A 23646-nucleotide genomic window follows, 5' to 3' on the forward strand; every position below is an offset into this window, starting at 1 on the left:
CACTTTCCATGATCTGAGAAGCCAAAGACTATTAAGACAGGGCCTCTAACCTATCTAGAAGGCTTCCATGGTCATTCTTCAAATTATTTAAAAATTAACGTGTGCTTCTCAGATTCCACTATCATGTCCCTCAAAGGAACAGAGCACATAGCATGAAAGGCACTGGAGAAAATATAAATCAGAGGTAAAACACTGTCCTTGCCTTCAAAAAAGCTTATGATCTGGTAGAAGAGAAAGCCAGGGCTGAGGAGACAAGATGAATGTCTCCAGATATCTTTCATATCAAAGAGGGAAAGAATTAAAAGTTACACTTGGTCTTCTTGGCACCAGAGGATTGAACTAGTCAAATGGGTAGTAACATATGGCATTTTCTAAAGAGAGTGGTCCAAAAATGAAGGCCCTCCCAAGGAAGTCTTTCAGTAGGGGTTGGATGAGGCCCTTAAAAACACTACAGGAGAGATTCTTACTTCAGATCAGACTGGAGATAGTTAATCTCTGAGATTCCTTCCATTTTTTATAAGATTCTATAAGGATGAAAGAGTTGCTTTACTTTCACATGTAGTATTCAGATTGGATTGGGGTAGAGTGGAGGAATGCTGATAACTGGGAGACCTGCCAGGAGACAATTAATGAATATACTATTAACAAAGCCCTAACATTCCAATCCTTCATTATATAGCATTCGATTCAACAGTCGTTTATTATATATCTTCTGTGATCTACTGGCATTATGCTAGCTGTTGAGGATAGGAAGACAAAAATAAGGCAGTTCCTGCCCTCAATGACCCTTCGTTTTACTGAGGGGATTTAACATAATGACTACCAATAACTAAATGCAAAACAGATAAAAAAATAATTTCAAACTTTGGAGAAGGGGAAGGGAATTGGTGGGGAGAAGACAGTAATAAGGCAGCGGTGGGGAGGGGGGAGCAGGGAATCAGGAAAAATTACCTGGAGGAGACGGCACTTGAAGAGCGTAAGGTGTTCAAATAGGCAAAGATGATGGGGACCATGCACTGGGGATGGTGCATGCAAAATCATGGAGGTAGGAGACTGAATGACAGACAAGGATACTGTGTATATGTTTGGATGTTCAGCTACATCTTCATTTCTAGTAGGCAGAACACGCAGAAGCTTCACTAGCTTATGTGAAAAACATTTTTCCTCTGTCTTTTGGAACACTGTTAATAATCATCTATTAAGTGTTTACCATCCACTAACTAGGGACACAAAAAAACATAAAATGTAGACAAATGAAGTAACCTCCGTCTTTGAAGAGCTTAATTAATTCAGGGTGCTGAGTTTAGTGCTCGTAAGTGTCATATTTCAGGCCACAAGTGCGCCCTTATCCAACACAGTTTGATGCCATACTGTTATTGTGCTGTATTAATTAATGTGCTGTTATTCACAAGGAAAACAGAAAAAGAGAGAAGACCTGGATCAATGAGCTCATCATGTGACCCCAATTCCTGGAATTTTCCCGCTCTTGTCCCAATCTGGTATTATTTACCTTCCTACCAAGCGCAGAACCCACGGGCATCCATTTCAATGATGCATTTGTCATCAACCTAGAATTCCTTGCTTCCTTGACATGTCAGATTCTGTACCCTTCTTATATATACCCCTAGATGACCACCATTATTAGCTTTTTGTTCTTCCGGATACCAAGTTTCTAAACACTGCTGGAGAATATACCAAAACTGTGTTAGTTATTTCACTATAGTTTCGTGTGATTTAAACTCCTTTGGATTCTCCCTGTCTCATGACAATTCTCTTAATTCTCTCATAGGTCACCACTAGCCTGTCATATAGAAGCAGTACTCTCAGGGGCTGGCCTCCACCCTACCCTCCTCACTGTTAGCACATGGTTTCACTTATACTTTACTGACCAGATGGAACTCTTTCACCTCCCTAAACCATCACAAAGGTTTCAGAGGTCCTTTGAAAAGACTCTCAGACTTCATCAGGCTCACATTACTCCTAAATCTGGCTTCTAGAGCAAGGAAGAGTAGATTCCTCCTTTTGTTACAGCCTCTTGTTAACAATATACTCAAGGATAGCTATCACGTCTCCCATAAGTCATCTTCAGTCTAAACATCCCTAAATCATAGGATCACATGATTATTAATTTAGAACAGGAAAGGACCTTAGAAGGCATCTCATCCTACTCCCTCACTTTACAGATGAGGGCCTGAGGTTCAAAAGTGTTAAATGTCTTGCCCAAGCCCATATGGGTTGTAAGTGAGCGCGTTAGGACACAAACTAAGAACCTCTGATTCCAAATCCAGAAGTCTTTCCATATCAGTCTTATGTGCCATTATCTTGAGGCTGTTCATCATCCTGGTTGCCTTCCTCTTGTTAGTCAGAGGATTATCTAAGGTTCTTTATGAATTGTGCTGCCCCGAACTGAATATAACAATCCAGCCATGGTCTCCAAAGTAAAATAATATTACTTCCATTTTCCTGGCATGGAAGTTAGGTGGCACAGTAGATAGAATGCTAGGCCAGGAGTTAGAAAGATCTGAATTTAAATCCAGCTTCTGGGCAAGTCACTTAACCTCTGCTTGCCTCAGTTTCCTCATCTGAGGATGCACCAAACATTGTATTAAGAATTGCTGATACAAAGAAAGGCAAAAACAGTCCTGCCATCAAGGAGTTCACATTTTAATTCACCATGCTTTTAAGATCAAGAAATTTGGGGTACTTGGATTCCAAGAACGTCGAGACAAAGTCACCTGCAGTGACTTCACACACTCAAGCCTTCTGTTAGTCAAGTGGCAAAAAGTTTATTGTAATGCTTAGGAAAGGCAGGCAAAGATACTTAAAGAACTGGAGAGACAGTGAGAATGGCGCTGTGGCTTATATGGGAAAGGAACAAGGGAAAGGATGCCAAGGATTCTACTTAGGTAATCTGGGGGTCCTGGTGTCTTTTGGGAGCATACACCCATGATCTATGGATGGGAAAATGAAGGGAGTCAGCAGAGGTAGTTTTAATACCAGATATTGGGGCAGTTATCAGAAGCATGGACATTGGGGAACTGATGCAAGGCCCTGGGCCAGTCAGGGACAAAAGTCCTTGGGCCAGGCACCCCTGCATCTGTTCTGATAGGAAAGTGTGTTCTGCAATGAGAAAATTTTCTTCCAGGGCAGAGAGGTCTACTGAGAAGTTGGGAGGTTTCCAGAGACATGATCTTAGAGCTAGGGCTGGAGCACCCCATCATGTTCATATTAAACAGAAGGGAATCTGAGAAGGAAAGGCATTAAGGACTGGGAAAAGCCTGCCTCCTCCCAAAAGTAGGAACATCAGAATCTGAGTTTTGAAAGACGACACGGAAACCAAAAGGTAGAGATGAGGGGGCAGATCATTCCAGGCATGGGAAATAACCTAAGCAAAGGTGCAAAAAATGTGAGAGAGGGTGTTGTGTTTGAGCAGCCACAAGGCCAGTGTAGCTAGATTACAGAACACTTAGAAGAGAGTAAAGTGTAAGAAGATGGGAGAGGTAGGAGGGGGGCAGGTTATGAAGAGGGCTCTGTGCCTGGTTCAGTGATTTTCACATCCTGAAACCCTTTAAGATGATCAGTGTTGCTTTGTAGTCTCCTGGCTTGGCTTCTTCCCTGTCCTAGTAGGGATGCTTTTATCATAATAAAGCAGTCAAGGCACCTTTCAGTGATTGGAAAGTTATTTTCGTTACACTGTGGAGTTTTATTTACTCTTGAAAATAATGAAACTGCATTCACCTGAAATGAGGTTGCTTACTGCTTGAATGATTCTTTTCACTGGGTTTGTTTTGGTTTAATAATATACCAAGTATGAGTTCTATTCTATTGGTCGTTGGAGTAGAGTTTGCTTAATTAACTCCTTGTCTCATCTCCTCCAGCCAGGACATTGCTATACGTGAGTCTTAAAGCTCCTGGGGGTTTTGCTGTGCACAGAAATGCAAAGCTGACGTGTGGCTTGCTTCTGACAATGTGACAGGGTTTCTATCAACCCATTGTGGAGCACAAAGTACAGAGTGTTAGAGTTGACTTTTCAGTTAGGAGAATGTTCTAATTTCTAAAAAAGAAAACATTAAGTACGTCTCCAAGAAACGACTCAGAATGACAACAAATGTTATGAAGCACCAGCTGCAGCCCAGGGAGAGTCAATAGGATTTAACTGTTGTGAGTGACTTTTCCTGCAAGAAGTTACTGTCTAGCATCTGTCTATTGCTCCAGCCTAGGAAGGTTTTCAGAAATTGATTCATTGTCTTTGACATCCACTATGCATGCCAGTTGATTTATTGAATGCTAGCCTGAAATTTGGATAAACTGGGTATCCTAATTGGTTAGTCCACTAAGCCTAATTTAACTGACACCTAAATCGCCTTCAAATGATTTTTTTACTATAATTCATGTTGAGGGAAAAAAAGCAAATAGAGAAAATAAATTGATTTTTAGGATGTAGTCAAAATAAATATGGTCTATGACCCTGGGGAGGGTGGTCATAGGATCACAGATTAAGACTCCGAAAGACCTCAGCAATCATCTAAGCCAATCTCCTCTTTTTATGAATGAGGACACAGATTCTCAAACATTGGCAGTGACAGAGGCTAAAATAAGGAACAAAATGGGACTTGAACCCAAGCCCTCTGATTCCTAATCTAATGCTCCCTCCCCTGTACCACACTGTCTCATAGGCCCTGGCATTGCTACATTCAGCCTAGTCTCTTAGACCACTGACATTCTATAATGCCAGAAAGTCTTCACTTGATGAACTTAAACCCCCCAGCAAGCACATTGATTTAAAAAAAACCCTGAAAATATGGCCACTAACTTGTACTTACATAGCTAGGAAAGCAGAATTCAATATTTTAGAAAAAATTTCAACAATAGATGTCGAAAGAAAAAATATTTTTAGGAGAATGCTTAAGTAATTTGATTCATTCTAGTTCAACTCAACAAGACCCCATCTCCCAAGTGTTGCAGTTAATCAGAGTTTATTGCTATTTGGAAGAACTAAGGTGGTGTGGTAGAGGGCTGAAGTTTAGTCCCAGATGTCTCATGGACCCTCTGCATGACCTTGGACAAGTCACTTAAATCTCTGTGAACATTGGTTTTCTCATCTATGAGAAAAGGGGTACAGCTGGTGACCTCCAAAATCTATTCCAGCTCCATCTCTGTGATCTTGTTACCTTCTTTGAACCTAGTGTGTTGGCAAATACCGTGGATCCAAGGACTGTGGGATATAGTGCACACTATGCACTGGATTGGAATTCGAAGTGCAAGGGTTTGACACTCAGCTCCAGCACTTTCAAAATGACAGGCCTTGAGGGCAAGTTACTTATTCTTTATTATAACTAATTCCTTCATCAGTAAAACAGGGATAATAATACAGGGCTGTTCTGAGGAACAAATGAGATGCTATATCTGAATCACTTTGTAAACCAAAAAATAATTAATGTTAAGGACAAAAGTCTGAGGGTGCTTTTAAACTTTAATAGCTTAGAACTGCAACAAGATTTTTGGGACAGCCTATACAAATTTGAGCTATTTTTGTCATCAGTATAAAGCTTGTAGTTGTGTCTTCTACTCTGACAGGTTAAATTCCATAGTTTCTTATGAAATAGAGCCCGCTTATAATGTATCTCCTATACTTTGCATCTAGAAAATAATTTTTTTATTCAGAAAGTATAAGCTCTCCATAGCAGCAACCTCACTTGTAACATTTATCTTTGGATCATTTTTTTATTTTTGTTTTGACTGAATCTGTATATGGAGAATTCCTGGTGAGAAAAGTCCCTGTACCAGTGCAGGTTGGTAACTGCCATGAAACTCACTCTTACAAATGTGCCTGGGATGCTGAGACATTAAATGGCTTGCCCAGGTTTTCATAGCCTCTTTGTTTCAGAGGTAAGATGTGAACATGTCTGGTGACAGCCTAGTGGTATTTCATTCCCCACAGTGTCCTTTTAACTCAACAAGTGAGATCTCGGTTTCATCTGTGAGGGGGGAGAAAGCTAGACTAAATGATCTCTAGGGTTCCTTTCATTTCTAACATTCATTGGTTCTCTAGAATCTTAGTGGGCTATTCCCACTGGATAGGATAAGGGACACTGGGGAATGAGATGCCACTAGACCATCACCAGAGATATTTTAAACAGGTTAGCTTTGCCATTTTTGATAGATATTGTAAAGGAGATTCAATTAGCAGTGATTCCAGTACCTTCCAGCTCTGGGGTTCTATGAGTAAATGACTCCCCAACTTAAATGCAAACATTCCTGAAATCACACCATGTATCATAAGAAACAATAAATGGAGACTTAGTCTTCATTTAATTTTGAATCCTTTCTTTAAAATCCCTTTGGCCATAATTTTATTGCACTGTGGTCAGTACAGAAAGTGTTTATTATTGCTACTTTTCTGAATTTGCTTGAAGATTTCTACATCCTAGACATGCTTAATTTTTATAAAGATGCCATATCAAAATGAGAAATTATATATTCCTTTCTATTCCTATTTAATAAATATAAGAGTTTATCATATCTATCTTTCCTAAAGTTACTTTTAGGTTCTTCTTTCTTATCTTTTTTTTTTTGTCTAGGACTGAGAGCGGTACACTAAAGTCCCTAAATAGTATAGTTTCACTATCTGTTTCTTACTGTAATTTGCTTAATTTTTTATTTAAGTACTTAGATGCTATATTAGATGCTATATTATTTGTATATATGTTAAATTTTGATAGTATTTCATTTTCTGTAGTACTTTTAAATATAATATAGTTTCCCTGTTTCTCTTAAAACCAAATCTATTTTTTTTACTGTTGCCTTGATTTTAAGATTAATACCCTTACTTTTTTCAGTTCACTTGATATATAATAAAGTCTGCTCTAGCCTCCAATTTTAACAATATGTGATTTTCTAGGTTTCAGATATGTTTCTAAAATTTTCTTAGATTCTGCATTCTACCTCCATTCTGTTGTGCTTTTCTATTTTATGGACAATTTCATCCCATTTGCGTTCAATGTGATGATTGCTTATTATATATTTGCTTCTAGCATATCCTCTTATGCTTCCCCTCTTCTTACCCTCTCCCAATATTTCTTTACAGAGAAGAAGAGGGTGGGAAAAGATGAGGAATATGATCAACACTAGTGATCTGTAATTGAAGCAAAGTAACTCCATCCTATTGCCTGTCTTCCCTTTCCCCAACCCCTTTCTCTATGTTTGTATACTCTTCTTGTGTATCCAAATTATGATTAAGTTTCAACCACCTTCATCCTTATTTCTTCCCTAGTGTATTCCTTTTATTCCTCCTCATTACTTTCTTCTCTTAAGACTATCAAAACAGAACAAAACCACTTCTACTTCTTCTATTCATCTAATGCAACTTGTTCTATATCTTTGAAGTCTTTAGAATTCTGAATTGATTCTTATTTTTTTCTCCCTAAATTAGAATGAAAACATTTAGTTCCTTCTAATTACAAACAAGTCTTTACCTTTTTCATTTGACTACCATGTTTGCATTTCAAAGCTCCTATTCATCTTTGTCTTTTCATCAGAAATGCTTGAAATTCCTCTATTCCATTTAATATCCATTTCCTTCCTGTACGATTATACTTGGTCATTCAGGGTAACGTAGTCTTGGCAGTAAGCCTTTATCGTTGCTTTTTGAAAATATTGTATTCCAAGATTTTCTCTCTACAATAAGAGTTGTTACCAAATCTTTGTCATTTTGACTGTGGTTCCTTCATGCTTGAATCTTTTTGGTTGCTTAAAATGTTTTTCCCCTGAACTAAAATTTCTCTATTTGGGCTATTATATTTTTGTGATTTTCTAGTTAGGTATTTCAGGAGATGATTCATGGATTCTTATTATTTTCACACTGTTCTCTGGTTATAATAAAACTAGGTGATGTTTATTTCTGATTATTAGAAATACGGTATCCAATTTTTGTTTTGTTATGTTTTCTGGGATTCTGATGATTCTTAAATTCTCTCTCTTTGGCTTGTTTTCCAAGCCAATTATTTTTAATAGTAAATACCTTACATTTTAAAAAACGTTTTCCAGTTATTTGTCTTTTTCTGATATTTCCTGTTCTTTATGAAGTTATTGAGTTCTATTTGGTCTTTTCAAATTTTCAGGGGTCCATTACTTGGTTAAGATTTTTCACCTTCTTTTCCAAACTATTCTCCTTTCAATTTTTTCTTCCCAAGTTCTTATTTCACTTAAAATTCCATTATTTTTAATCATGTGCCTTATTTCCTCCAAATATTCTTATAGCCCTTGGGTCCATGCCATTTTTATCTTTGATGCATTTACCACAGAAAAATTCTTATCTTCTGCATTTGCACTGTGTCATCTCTGAAACCATAACAGTTCTTCCAATGACTGGTGTTTTCTTGTATTTAATCATGTCTTCAGCCTCAGTTTCTGGTCATTGACTTCAACTCCCTTACTTCACAATTAGGACATCGAGAGCCAGAGAGCATAATTGTTCCAAAGTTCCACAATAAGGAGCAAAGCTGGGATTTGAACTCCAGTCAGTCTTCTGACAGAAAGTCCAGTATTCTTTCCACTATACTATAAAAACAACTTTAGAAATACTCTATTTCAGTCTCTTCAGTTAAATTTTTTAAACTAATCTCTTTACTTTCATACATACACAATCATTTCCCAATATACCATCTCCAGTTGAATCCTACCTTGTAAAAAATAAAAGTTCAGCAAAAGCAACTAACAGCGTATATAATATTTTGTTCCTATACTCCCCCATCTCTCTACAAGAAAGAAGGAAGTGTGTTTCATCATTATCCAGGATCAAGATTTGTCATTGCAACTGATATTATCTAGACTACCTTTTGGTGTTGTTTCCATTTATATTATTATAGTAGCTATATATATATACATATATGTTTATAGCTCTAAATTATATAACTATACATATAAACTATAATTATAGCAGTTTAACTTAAAAAAATATTTTTTTCTCTTGGTTCTACCTACTTTGCTCTCTATCAGATCAAATAAGTCTTCTGAAGTTTCTCTGGATTCCTCATCATTACTGCTTTATATGGAATAATTATCTTCCATTGTATTCATATACCACATTTTGTTCAGCCGTTTCACATTCTGTGGACACTCAATATATCTGTTGTTGTTTTGCTACCATAAAAAGTACAGCCCCTTAATTTTACAGAGCAAGTAACTGAGGCCCAGAGAGAACAAAATATTCATTAGAGATAGGCTCTGAATTCTAGTCTTTTGCTTTTTCTCCACTTAATTACCCTCTCCATCCCCTTGCTCCTAAGTGCCCTGAAGAGGAAACACCTCTGAAATCAAGCTCCAAATTGGAAGCACCTCTTTCTTTACAGAAGAAACCAGCTTCTTGTTACCATGGTGACTGAGTGCATCTGAGGTCTTTTGACAAGTTTACCCCCCACCTATACCAGTAGGGGAAAGAGCTATTGAGCGGATCTTTACGGTGATTCAAAACACTTTAGATAGATCCTGTCACATGCTTTATAAGTTCCTGATTGATCGCGTGGAATTAAGTTATTGGGCAGAGAACCAGCTAATGGAAACACATTGATGAAATCATTTTCGAGGGACATTAAATGGAACTTAAAATAAAGCTGAAATGGCTTTATGGATTTTTCACTCAAACTGTTTATGAACATTTATTGCCAGTAAATTACAGAGTGTCAAAAGAGGGAATCAGTAGGTATGGTTTTAATAGAAGCCTCTTTGAAATAATAAAAAATGAGGATAATTTATTACCTCAGAATGGAGACTGTATGGAATGGGGAAATGCAGCTTATAGCACGGTGGTCAGCTGTGGGCTGTGGGTGGCTGGACATTGGGAAAGGGTGAAAAAATAAACATTATAAAGTACTATACCATCTAACTTGCTAACCCACCTTAGCTAAATCATTTTGCTTCTCTGGGCCTTAGTTTTCTCATCTATAAATTGAGTAGGTGAGAATAAATGATCTCTTAGGTCCCTTCCAGCTCTGACATTCTTATTTTATTGTTTCAAGGAAACTGATATGTTTTGGTTAGTTTTAAGAAGGAGGAACATTTTGAAGTCAATGTGAGTCATTTTAAAAGAGATATAATTTGGGATTTAGCAGGAAACATTATTTAAGGATATATAACTGGTTTTTATTTCATACTCAATAAAAGGGTCAATAAATGGAAGATATCATACCCACCCAGAGCAACAGAGGACAAGGTGAGAAATCAATCTTCTGGTGCCTTTTGACAAATTGGCTAGATAGTTTTCTGTCTCAGAGCCAGGACCCTTAAAGGACCGAGGACAGGCACAGCACAGATAGGAAAATGGAAGGGTATGACCAGGTGAAACTGTAATGAATAATTAAGGCATAGAAGCCAAAGCAACTCAGATCACATCTAGAGTACTGTGTCCAGTTATTGGCGCTACATCTTAGGTCAGTCGATAGTCAAGAAAATTTTACTAAACTCCTACTATTTGCTGGCATTATGCTAAGTGTTAGAGATATAAAAAGAGGAAAAGACAGTTCCTGACCTCAAAGAGCTTACAATCAAATAGGGAAAGCAATGAAAAGATACGAAGCATCTAGACCAGGGCTTCTTAATTTTTTTTCCACTAGCGACCCCTTCAGCTCATCTTAAACTTTGGGTCTCGACCCCACCCACAGTTTAAGAAGCACTGGTCTAGACCAAGGAATGTTACCTAGATGGTTAATCATTTTGAGATCATACTATATAAGGAACAGATAAAGGGGGTGGTATTGTTTTCCTTGAATAAGGGAGGATTCGGGGATGTATCATAGGGAGCTTCAAAAATTTAGAAGGACAACATTTGAATGAGAATACAGACTTTTTCTGCTTGGCCTCAGTGGACGGAACTTAGAGTAGTCATGAAAGTGAAAGAATGGTAGATTTAAGGTTTGGACGGTGAGGTGGTTCAGTGATAGAGCACTGGCCTGAGAGCCAGGAAGACTTCAGTTCGAATTTGGCCTCAGGCACTTACTAGCTGTGTGACCCAGGGAAATTCACTTAACCCCATTTGCCTCAGTTTCCTAATCTGTAAAATGAGCTGGAGAAGGAAATGGCAAATCACTCCAGTATCTTTGCCAATAAAACCCCAAATGCAGTCACAGTGTCAGATGCAACTGAAATGACTCAACAACAACAAAGATTTAAGTGTGATCTGCAATAAAACTTCCTAACATTTAGAGCTATCCAAAAGGAAAAAGGACTTCCTCAAGAGGTGGTGGGGTTTCCTGCTAAAATCTCCTAACAAATACTGAATGAACACTTATCACGGATGTTCTAAAGGGGATGTTTCAGATTCAGGGTGGATTAGGTAGCCTTTGCCATCCTCTCCCACCCTGAGATCTTGTAGTACTTTTTTTTTTTAAACCGATCATTCAACAGGCATTTATTAAGTGTCTACTGTATACTAGGGCAGGTAGGCAGCACAGTGGTTGGAGCGCTGTATCTCCAGTATGGCCTCAGATACTTACTAACTGTGTGACCCTGGGCAAGTCACCTAACCCTATTTGCCTCAATTTCCTCATCTAAAAAGTGATGAGGAGAAGGAAATGGCAAACCACTCCAGTACCTTTGTCAAGAAAACCCCAAAAGGGGTCACAAAGAGTCAGACACAACTGAAATGACTGAACAGCATTGGCTGATACAATGAAAAACTTCCTAACATTTAGAGCTGTCCAAAACTAGAAAAGACTCCCTGAAGGGGTGGTAGGCTCCCCTACTAAAGTCTCCCAACAGATATGGGATGAACATTTATCATGGATATTCTAAAGGGGATCAGGATGGACTAGGTGGCCTCTGCTGTCCTCTTCTACTCTGAGATCCTATATTTCTTTGTTTCTTTATATCTCATCCTGGAACTAAAAGGCCAGATGTTTTTAGTTTGTGGAAGAGTCTTATATCCTCATTAGGTCATTGAGGAATATTTATCTAACACCTTTCAGCCTGGTCTAAGAACGCACCGTGTGCCAGGCCCCAAGCACGTTAAACTGGTATGGCTTTGTTGCACAGAAGGGACTTTCCAAGAAGGAACAAACAGATTCATCCCTGGGGCAGGGAAAATGAGAGCAGCAGACAGTCCTCATCAGCTTTTGCTTCTCCAGTGACTCTCAAGCATCCTGATGATGCCCAAGTAGTTGCACTCAATCATTGGAGCATGTTGGGTACACAGAAGGGGAGATTCCAGTCATTTATTGTGCAGTATTGCCATTTGAGAGACACATAAAAACCTAATGAGATAGGGAATAAAAAATCATACTCAAAAGGCACACTGAAGTGACAACTAATTAGAAGTGAACTCAAGGCATTGGTTGGGTTTTATAGTGGAGCAAATGGGTTACTAGGAAGAATGGGATTCTTGGAGAGCAGTCTACTAGGATAACATTTGGCATTCATATATTGTGCTGTCCTCTGATACATGAGACCTCACAGGAGGAACTAAGGTGTTCTATGATGTATCTTCATCAACCATGTGCCAGGGATGTGCATTAGTCATGAGGGAATACCAGGCAATGTGAAACTCAGTCCCTTCCCTTGGCCATCTTATGACGTAGCTGATGGGAAATAGCATATAAAAGCAAAATGAGTAATTTTTGCTACCACTTCCCACAATCTCCTTCCCATCATGTTCAATGTATTGTGCTCCCTAGTTCCTGCCCTCTCCTTTCATGACATCATCTGTAGCCCTAACCCTATTATTGGCAAACTCACGGTGACCCTACATAGTTTCATCTCAGATCCTTTCCATGATCTTGTATTCAGAGAATCCTGTCTCTTGATGATGCTCCATTCCCGGCAGTGCCAGTTGCCCCTTATCTCATGCCTAATGGTACAATGTGCCAGGAGGAAGTCAGCATATTCTCATTGCCAGCTCCTAACCCAAATTCTGCTGTCATCATTCCGCACCTTCTGTTCCTCTGATGCCATAAACAAACATTTATTAAGCACTTGCTAAATAATAAAATAATATCTAGCCTTTATATATTGCCCTTAAAGGTTTACAAAGTACTTCACAAATGTTATTTTTCATCTTCACAACATCCCTAGAAGATAGGTTTTATTATTATCCCCATTTTTGCAGATAAGGAAACTGAGGCAGATGGAGGTCAAGTGCCTTGTCCAGAATCAAATGGCTAGTAAGTGTCTGAGGCTTGATTTGAAATCAGGTCTTCCTTATTCCACTGCTCTAGTCACTGCACCATGTAGTTACCTCTAAATGTGCCAGATAACTGTACTGGACACTAAGAATGCAAAGAAAAGCAAAAACAATCTTTCCCTGAAAGAGTTCACATTTGAACCTGGGAAATGGCATGCAAGCAACTATGCACAGATAAGAAATATATGGGGTAAATGGAAGATAATCTCAGAAGGAAGGCATAGGTGTTGAGGGAGGCGAGAGTGGGGGTGAGGGACCAGGAAAGGCCTCTTGCAGAAGGTAGGATTTATCACCATCTGCATTTTTTGCAGTCATCTGCAGTACTAGATTCCAGATCATTCTCCTTTCTTTCTGAAGGAGTTCCATAACCAATTCGTTTTAGCATCTGTCCAAGTTCCTGCCATTCTATCTAGAGTCTTCTAAGTACTGAGAAAATTGGGATTGTCAGCTCTATCTCCCTTACTTCATACACCAAAATCCCTGGTCATTTCCCTGAGGAAAAAGTGGTCCTTCTCCTTGCCAAGGCTTCACTTATGCCCTTGATCACATCCCTTCCCAACTCCCGCAGCTCAGCCTATACTCATCCCACCCCGCCTTATCTACCCATCTCTTGGCTTCTTTCCCACTACCTACAAATGTAATGAGGCCTTCCTCATCCTTAAAAATCTTTTGTGTGACCCCACCATCTCCTCACACAATCATCCTGTATTTCTATTTCCTTTCATTGCCCATCTTGTAGGAAAAAAAAAATCAACGCTGCCTCCATTTCCTCATAATGTATTCATTTCTCGGCAACCTGAAACCCAGCTTCCACATTGATCTCCCTACCACAAGCACTCTCCAAGAATGTCACCAATTTTTTTCTCTGTCCTTTTCCCTCTAACCCTTTCTTCAGTTTTTGGTATTCTCAGCCGCCTCCTCTCCCTGAGTATTCTGTCTTCCCTAGGCTTTTGTGATAGAACACTCTTTCTTTTGTTTCTCTTCCTGCCTCTCTGACCACTTCTTTTCAGTCTCCCACAGGTAGATATCACCCTTCTTTTGTCCCCACTGTGTTATTTGACTTCTAAATTAATCTTCTTCCCAAGTTCTCCAGGAGAATGGCTTTTCCTCTCTGAGCCTCCTTATTGTTGGTCATTCCCAAGGCTCTTCTCTTTTCTCTCTCTCTAAACATTCTTCCTGGGTCATCTCTTCCACTCTCATGAGTTCAGATGTCATCTCTAGAGAGGTAACTCAGAGATTCAGATTCATAGTCCTAATCTTTCTCCTCAATTCTAGTTCTCCGTCATTAACTACCTACTCGTGATCTAGGCACCGTGGCAAAAAGTCTCTTCTCTCCAAGAGCTTCCAAAGTACCATATTTAGCCACATAATCGTCACCACCACGTTATTATTGAACCCTGTTTTTTCACTCCAAAAATTGGTATATAACCTTTCATCGGGTAATTGTCACATGATTTGTCCCTGTTTGTCACACTGCTTAAAAGGTAAACGGAGCAGCAATGTATTCACCAGTGGCATATGAATACCCATTTATCTCTGGAGCATTGGAAGCCTAGAATTCTCCACATGCATGGGCACATTGTCAGGATTCAATTTTAACATATATTCATGAGTATTCCATGCATCCTAATCTTGTCCCAAAGACAGTTTAGTAATAAATGACTTCTAAGTAATACCAGCACATTTTATAAAAAAATTCACATCATTTTTGCATCCCACTTTTTTGCAAAAAAAAAAGACATAAAATCTGTGATGATTATGTGGTGAAATACAGTAGTTCTGATAATAGCATTAGTATGGGTTAGCCCCTGCTAAATACTCAGTAAGTGTTAATGACATTGTCAGGTAGGCATCTGGAGAGGGAGGAAGAGATTGGTATGAGCTTGGGGCAGAGGAAAAGGGCAGCAAAGGCACCACTGACAAAGGCAAACCAAAGCTAGGAAATAAGAATAGCCATGAAAAAAATGCTATTTCTGGGCCCCTGCATTTCAGGCCAAGGATGCTACCCAAAATTATAAGCCTGGATTCTCAAAACCCCATTCCTGGGGGGAGGTGGGACAAGAAGGAACAAAAAGATCAGCAAATATCAATATATAAAGTGCATAATATTTAATTTTCCCATTACACCTCGCAGTGAAGGGGCAATATGGGGCTGAATGGGTGCGCATTATGTGCCATTAGCCGTTTCCCTAAGTCCTTTTCTACGTATCTGCTACTGCCTCAGTTTCTTCACCGGTCAAAAGAACATAATCACCTCTTCCCTATGTGGCTGACAGGGCTATTGTCAGAAGAAAGTGATGATAGGTTTAAAAGTACTTGGAAAAGGTAGAAATGCTACACAGACAGAAGGTGTTATTATCATCACCAACATCATCATTACTGGGTATTTTTCTCTATATATGTTTTAAGCGACCTTGAAAAATAATACGACCCATAGCCACAGGGGACCCGATGCAGGAGAGTTGTTTATCTTGTGCTTGAGCAAAGGAACCAGACCTGGAAGAGAATGAGGCCTGTGAGGGGGGCCAAAGGAGGCAACTTTCCTCACTATGCCTGAGAAACTCATTCCTCTCCATAATCTCCACCTCCACCCAGTGAATGGGGAGAATCAGGCTGAACATGTGAAATGGCTTTTTATGGGAAAGAATATACATTGATTTTTAGCCCACTGATTTCAGAGTTTTGTTTGTAATTTCTAAGAAATCGATAAAAAAATAAATTACTGCTTCCCTACCCTAACTATGTCAAAGATAATTTTGCTTATGCTTGTAAGAATACAAAAAAGAAAGCTGTTACCTCTGCCCTCAAGCAGTTTACCATTTAAATATTCAAAAGGCATGAGATTAGCATAGAAATCATATATCTAGAGGAAGACAGGACCTCAGAGGCCACTGAGATCAATTGTCTTACTTTTTTAGAAGAGGGAACCAAGATCCAGGGAGGGTGAGTGACTTTGCTTAAGGTCATACAAATACTAAGTGTCAGAGATAGGATTTGAATCCAGGACTTCAGACTTCAAAGTCAGTCTTCTATACCAATAGTCTAAGGTTACAAAGCAGTCTTATACTTATAGCTTTGTTAATAATACAAATAAATGCTTAGGAGTTCTGGGAGTGGGGGCAAAGAGAAACATATCAGCCTGGCTTGGATCAGAGAGCATTTCATGGAGAGGTGCATATGAATTTTTGTTTGGCAGGGGGAGGGGGCACAGATTGGATTATAGGGCAGTGAGGAACTCTAGCTGGCTCCACTTTTATGAGGTTTTTAAAGTATTCCTTTTATCATACTTAAGGAGCATTTTAAGACTGAGTATAAGAGTGTCTAAATTCCCAGATTAAGGCAGAAAGGATCACTGACAATTTTTTTAAATAATGATTCTATAAAATTGCTATTGTTTTAAAAACAGTCAAAACTTCCTCCCTTTCCCAATGACAAACCAAAGCCAATGGCCTACATCCCTGTGGCACAAAGGTCATGAAACTAGTTAATTTTCCTAGAAGCTTCAGTTTTTGCCTATAAGCCAGGATTTGAAATGGTAGTAGTTAGTGGGGACAACCAACCCATTTTAATGCTAATAAGAAACTTTGGAAATTTAGATATGTACATACATGTATGATAAACACAACAGAATTCATTTGCTCACCCCCTCCAGCCCTATTACTGCTAGGGCAGCTAGGTGACAGAGTGGATAGAGTGCAAAGCCTGGAATCAGGAACTCATCTTCCTGAGTTCAAATCTGGCCTTAGACACTTACTAGCTGTGTCTCCCTGGGCAAGTCACTTAATTCTGTTTGCCTCAACTTCCTCATCTGTAAAATACAGTGGAGAAGGAAATGGCAAAACCTGCCAAGTACCTTTGCCAAGAAAACCCCAAAGGGGGTTGGACATGAGTAAAAATGACCCAACACTACAGTGGTACATGATTATTTAGATGAGTTAAGGGTACTGTCTTGACTAAGTTTAATTGAAAAGCATGATCCAGTACAATTGATGGTGATAAACTTAGAATTAAATGATTTGGAAGCAGTTCAGAGTGGAAAAATCAGATAATAGCAACCTTCATGTACAGTGAGGTGCTGCTGTTGCTGACAAGTTCTAAAGATAAAAGCTGATGGCAAAGTCAAGAGCTAAATATCCAGATCCGGCCGAGGGATTGATGTTAATACCCAAAGTACAAAGCTAGGAACATTAAGTGATTCTTTATGAATTTTAAAGGGGAAAAAACCTTCTTTCTGAGTCTAGTAAGTAGAATTTTACTTAACCTTAAGGGGACCAGAATTTTAAAAAAGCTTGAAGGACCAAACTGTGGCAATCGATGCAATGCATTTGCACATATAAGAGATAGAAGGATGAAAATTTTGCTTCAAAATAAAATTGCAATAGCAGCTTATATTTATTTGTATTTAAAGTCACTCCACAGATAGGAAAAAATTATAATAAATTATGAAAAGTTAGAAAAACAGAAAAAAATTGTCAGTGAATGTGCCCGAGGGCATCTCTTTGCCTAGATCATGCTGAAAAACTCCAGTTGCGCTGTAATCATGACTTATCCACACAACCCTCCTCAACACTAGTTAGCTGCAGTTGTCCTTATCTGATTTGTGACTTAAAATATACCAACAGGACTCCTACACCTCAGTTCCCAAAACATTTCCAGATCACAATCTTGTCAACTATTTATGAAAGTCCAGAGCCTGACTTTACTGTTTCCAAATATTATTTTTAAACCAAGATGTGATTTGTTCTTTGGGCAATTTTTAGTGATACTAGTAGGAAAAAAGGCAAGTAAACAGAAAAATGAATGAATGAATAAAAATAAGAGTCTATCACAAAAAGAAGAAAAAAACTTTTTTTAAGGGCAGCTTGTAGTCACAGGCCAAAGAGATGACGTATCCAAGGTTATACCCCTACTCAATGATTAGCTGTGTGAGACTGGAACTAAGGTTTTCTGATTCCTAATTCAGGCTTCTTTCAACTATATCTCACTGATCTGAGGAGGAAGTGGGGCAAGGGGATTTCGTGGAGGGGTGAGGAAACTTTAAATATGCATTTTAAGCTCTGGTCAGTACTGCTACCTACATGTACTCATGACTTAGTACCTCCACTAAAATGATTTTCTGATGCTTTATCATGATACAGAGGCAACCTTGGGCTCTTAAAGATTATGCCACCGGCAAAGTACTAAAGTCTTGTAGGTCTCCTTAAGCTGGAAGAAGCTCATCACCAGCAAGTTGGCTACTAGGTGATAGCTCTTTAAGACATGACAACTCACAAAATTGCTCAGTTTTAGCTGGCTTTGCAGTCTGCATCAATAGAGTAAATAAATAAATGAAGACATAGATTTTCAAAGTGTGATTTAATTACTGTGCTCTAAACATTCCACAGGGCAGCTAGGTGACAGGGTGGATAGAGCCATAGGCATGGATTCAGGAAGACCTGAGTTCAAATCCAGCCTCAGATACTTACTAGCTGTGTGACCCTGGGCAAGTCACTTAACCCTGTTTGCCTCAGTTTCCTCATCTGTAAAATGAGCTGGAGAAGGAAATGGCAAATCACTCCAGTATCTCTGGCCAAGAAAACCCCAAATGGGGCAGTGGAGAGCTAGACAAAATTTGAAAAACTTAATAACAAAGAACATTCTACACATTTATTTTATGTTTTGTGACAAAGGGAGTCAAACGAAATGTACCAGGCCCCCTACTAACAGCATTTTGTTTTCTGTCTTGTTATTCCAGGAGCAGAAGGCACAGTGTTCCCTAAATCTATAGAAACACCTAATGTGAGGGCAGAACCCTTCAAGGAACTGAGGTAATCTTTGCGATCCTATCTGTACCTATGTACATAATCAACATGTCATTGCAATCGGAGGGTCTGCTAAGTTACATTTTTTTTCCTTGCCGACAACTGATTTTCCAGCTGAGTTTCCTTCTGAGTGCAAATATCATAGAAGGAATAGAAATGTCATAGAGGAAATGTCATAGAATGGGGCAAGAGGAACAAATAGAAAATGGTGATTAGGAGCAATATCTCAATAAAAAGCCCAGGAGACACGAAGTCCTGGTTAAAGAACAGAAGATGACAGAATCATAAATTTAGAGCTGGAAGGACTCTTAGAGGTCATCTAAAAGTCATCTTACAGAGTCCAATCACCTCGTTTTCCAGAGGAGAAAACAATAATCCGCAGAGATTGAGTGACTTGCCCAAAGGTTAATGCCATAGTTGAGATTTGAACCCAGGTCCTCTGATCAAAATCAGCACTCTTGGAAGACCTGGCTTGGAAATGAGATACATTGGAAATCTTTGGTTAGGTAATAGCTCATCTGTTTACAACTGAGATAGCCTCAAAATTATAGGGATGACCACGAGGGCTGTAACAGTGGCAGAATTACCTTCTGCAGAGAAACAAACCATTGCATGCCCAGGTAGCAGCATTTGGCTGGACATCGGAGGTGCTATCAAATCCCCTATTTTCCCTGAAACACTCTGTTTCCACATAGTAGAACTGTAAGACCTCTTTGTTCCAAAATATAAACAGAGGAACCCCAATATGTAAAGGGGATAGCCACAGAGAGAATATTTTTCAAAAGACTATAAATAAAATTAATCTAATGGAAGCAGCTTCACTACAGTGTTCACTCAAGAGATGCCCATGCCCCATTCAGGGAAAATTGGATCTCCTCGTCTCTGAAGAGGTAATTTTAACCAAAGCTAATCAGAAACCACCTTAAGTATCATACATAGCAGATGAGGTGCACCTATAATATGATTTCATTAGTGGAAGGCAGCCACATACAGATCTATTTGTATTATACAAGGCAGACCTAGCCTTCCAAGAAGCAATTTAAATGTAACATGCCCACTAACGTGGCAGCGGTCATGTTGGAAAATAATAATATAATTCCCAGCAAATTAAGGTTTTCTTTGTGCTGTGTTTCTCAAAACAGAAAGGTGTTTTCAGTGCTTGGTGTGAATTACAAAAATTGCAACCGAAAAAAATCCCTAGTGTTTCATAAAGATTTACAGGCCAGGAATGTAAATGTATTGGACCAAAGCAGGAACATAATTGGTGGGCAATGAGAGTCCTTTATTAACAAGGTCTCTGGCATGGGGAGCTATCTTTTTAGGATTACACAGTACAATATAAAGGAAGCTGTATTGGTTTTTAATGTGGTCATTTTCAGCACAGTGAAGGGATGCGGCCAGATCCCTTTTATCTCTCCTAAGAAAAGATGCTAGAAAAAGAATCTTGGGCAGAAACTGTGGTCAGGGAGACTCTAATGAGGACTTAGAGCATACTGAGTTAATGCCATCATACCCCATGACAGTGAAATAGGGTTCTTGGAGACAGAAGTAAAGCATAACCTGATCTTCATTCTTTAATTCAGTCTTCCTTAGGACTGAGTAGGATGTTTGTCCCTAAAACATATTGAGCTTTCTAAACAAAGGCAGTTTCTAAGGAAAGCAGACTAGAAGGCTCAAGGGATGAAGGGAGAGAGGAAGGGTTCTGGATAACAATTACTAAACCGACAGTTTCTATATTTTTATATATTTAATATAGTATATGTGTTGTTCAATTGTTTCAGTTGTGTCCAACTCTTTGTGACCCCACTTGGAGTTTTCTTGGTAAAGGTAATGGAGTGCTTCACCATTTCCTTCTCCAGCTTATTTTACAGATGAGCAACTGAGGCAAACAAGGTTGAGTGACTTGCCCAGGGTCACACAGCTACTAAGTGTTTGAGCCCAGATTTGAATTCAAGAGGATGAGTCTTCCTGACTCCAGGCCTGGAACTCTATCTACTGCATGACCTAGCTGCCCAGATATTATGTGTGTGTGTGCATCTGTATAAATATATGCACATATATGTATATACGAGTGTCTATATTTACAAATTCTAGAAAATATGCTTACTTCTTTGATTTTGGAAGTAGAAGATTCTGAAGATGACTGAAACAATTCAGAGTCACCAGGTCCATGAACCAGGACCTATATGTGTAGGACACATCTTGGCTCATAATCTAGAACTGACCTTTTTAAAATATTCCCCATTTTGCGATTTTCCCTTGTCTGGCCTATCCCCTATAAGTCAGTGTAGGTTTAGTTAAGATTCTTGACAATTGAGGAATATTTTCATCATTCACAGGAGGTCCTGCTTTAAGGGCTGAAGGAGTGACAAGAAATAGACACTGATTCTCCTCTTGGAAAGTGCTAGGTTCTGGACCCGTGATCTCATTAGCAGAGGGAACACCCAGTGAGGAGAATCTTCCTTTGCTACCCACGTAGATCAGCAATGGCTCTGAAGTTTTTCATCTTTAAAAAGGTGCCTGGGGGCACTGATTGATTAAGCAACTCTTCCCCAAAGTTTACGTAGCCAGTATGTGTCATAGGCTGGACTTGAACCCAGGTCTTCATGACTCCAGGGCCAGCATTCTTTCTACAATACCACACTGCCTTGCAATATAATGCTAAATCCCTTCTTATATCGTGCAGTCCTAGTAGTTTCAATAACATCATAGACATAAAGGTGAAAGATACCTTAAGGGTCCAACCATCTCATTTTGCAGATGAAGAAACTGAGGCCCAGGGAGTTTGAATGACCTGCCTAGGGTCACACAGGTAATGAGAGTCTGAGGTAGGGATGAAACATAGAGTCTTGAGTCAGGAAGAGCCACATTGCTAAATACAGTCTTATCTCAGTCATGCCTGGTAAATATAGTCTGTCCACATGAAGGGTTGAGCCAGGAGCTAGTCTACATCCACATGGTAATTTAATCCCTTTGTAGGATCATAGCTTTAGAGCTAGAGCTAGCTGAATGTGAGGGGCAGCTAGTTGGCACAGGGGATAGGGCACCTGACCTAGACTTCAAACCCAGCCTCAGACACTTACTAGCTGTGCGACCCTGGGCAAGTCACTTAACCCTGTTCTCCTCAGCTGCTTCTTCTGGAAAATGAGCTGGTGAAGAAATGGCAAACCACTTCCATATCTCTGCCAAGAAAACCCCAGGTGGGGTCACGAAGAGTTGGACGTGACTGAAATGACTAAACGACTACAACAAAGCTAAATACGTTCTATTTCAATTACAGATTTAGAGCTAGACTTTCCAGGTCATCTGTACTAACCCCCTCGTTTTACAAATGAGGGAAGTGAGGCCCATAAAGTACATTGCTCAAGGTCACATGGGTAGTAAGTGTTAGAACTGTGTTTTGAACCCAGGTCTCATGCTGCCAAATCCAGTGCGTACACTATTTTGCTTTTTCATCTTACTTCAAGTTCCAAGTTCCTTGCTTTGAAATTACTTCTGAGGGAGGCTCTGAATTAGAATATACTTTAAAAATAGAAACTCTAAAGTTATCTGTATTAAGTTCTCTTTTTTTCAGCCCTAGAAGATTAACTAGCAAAATCTGACCCCTACAAATGTATCCATGCTAGTATTTTAATACTGTCACAATTCTACTGCACTATTGATTAACTTTAACCTTGCGTATTGAGCGAAGGGAGAATGAGCTGGCAGAATAACAACCTCAATTTGTGGCATCATAGAATTAATTGGAATTCATTTGATTGGGATGGTGCCTGAACAATCTATATCTGGTCCCTGAATTGGCATAAACAGCCAAGATAGCTAGATCATTGAGAGAAAGTTTGCTCAAGGAAACAGAACGGTGTAATATCATAAACAATGGAGAAGTAATCCGGAGACCAGTATTTTATTCTGGGTCATGCCACACCAACGAGTTAGGGACCTTGGGAAAGTTAACAATTCCTTCCCTTCTCTGGACTTGTTTCTTCTGAAAACAAGAGCTTTGGACTAAATGATCTCTGAGGTCCTTTCCAGTGCTAGCATCATATGTTCATATGCTAGCTGTATGTTAGATTTTGTTTAAACTAAAACTGCCCACCATCTCTCAAGGATTTTGTGGATTTTTTAATGTTGTCCAGACCTGTGAGCCTATTGGTATTGGATACTACACCCTGTTACAAAGCTCCCTTAACCAATACTTACGTAAAGTCACAGAACCACTATGTCAGAGATAGACAGTAAGTCCAAATCTTCTTTATTCCGAGGCAGCTAGGTGGCACAGCGGATAGAGCTCTGGCCGTGGAGTCAAGAAAACCTGAATTCAAATCCAGCCTCAGATTCTTACTAGCTGGGTGACTCGGAGCAAGCCACTTAACCTCTGTCTGCCTTGGTTTCTTCAACTGTCACATAGGGGTAATAATAGTACCTACCTCGCAGGACTGTTGTGAAGCTCAAATGCGATAATATTTGTCAAACTCTTGCTCATAACGAAGTACTTGGTACATACTGCACACTAGGCGCTTAATAAATGCATGTTTCCTTCCTCCATTTTTCTACCCACTGTACCATGCTATAATGACAACATAGAGCATTTATACAGCCTTTAAGGGTCATAAAGCACTTTGCATAGATCTCATTTGATCCTCTTAACAACCTTTTAATGTAGATGCTATTATT

At 39.2% G+C, this 23646-nt stretch overlaps 1 protein-coding gene across 1 annotated transcript in view; it reads left to right on the forward strand.

Moving 5' to 3' along the window:
• SGCD (sarcoglycan delta) overlaps positions 1-23646 on the forward strand; it is a 514895-nt gene that overhangs the window by 406028 nt on the left and 85221 nt on the right. The window contains exon 6 of the mRNA XM_036751244.1: positions 18906-18978. Within this exon, the coding sequence (XP_036607139.1) occupies positions 18906-18978 (73 nt within the window). The remainder of the gene's footprint in view (positions 1-18905; positions 18979-23646) is intronic.

Source organism: Trichosurus vulpecula, chromosome 3 (assembly GCF_011100635.1).
Source record: "Trichosurus vulpecula isolate mTriVul1 chromosome 3, mTriVul1.pri, whole genome shotgun sequence".
Lineage (NCBI taxonomy): Eukaryota > Metazoa > Chordata > Mammalia > Diprotodontia > Phalangeridae > Trichosurus > Trichosurus vulpecula.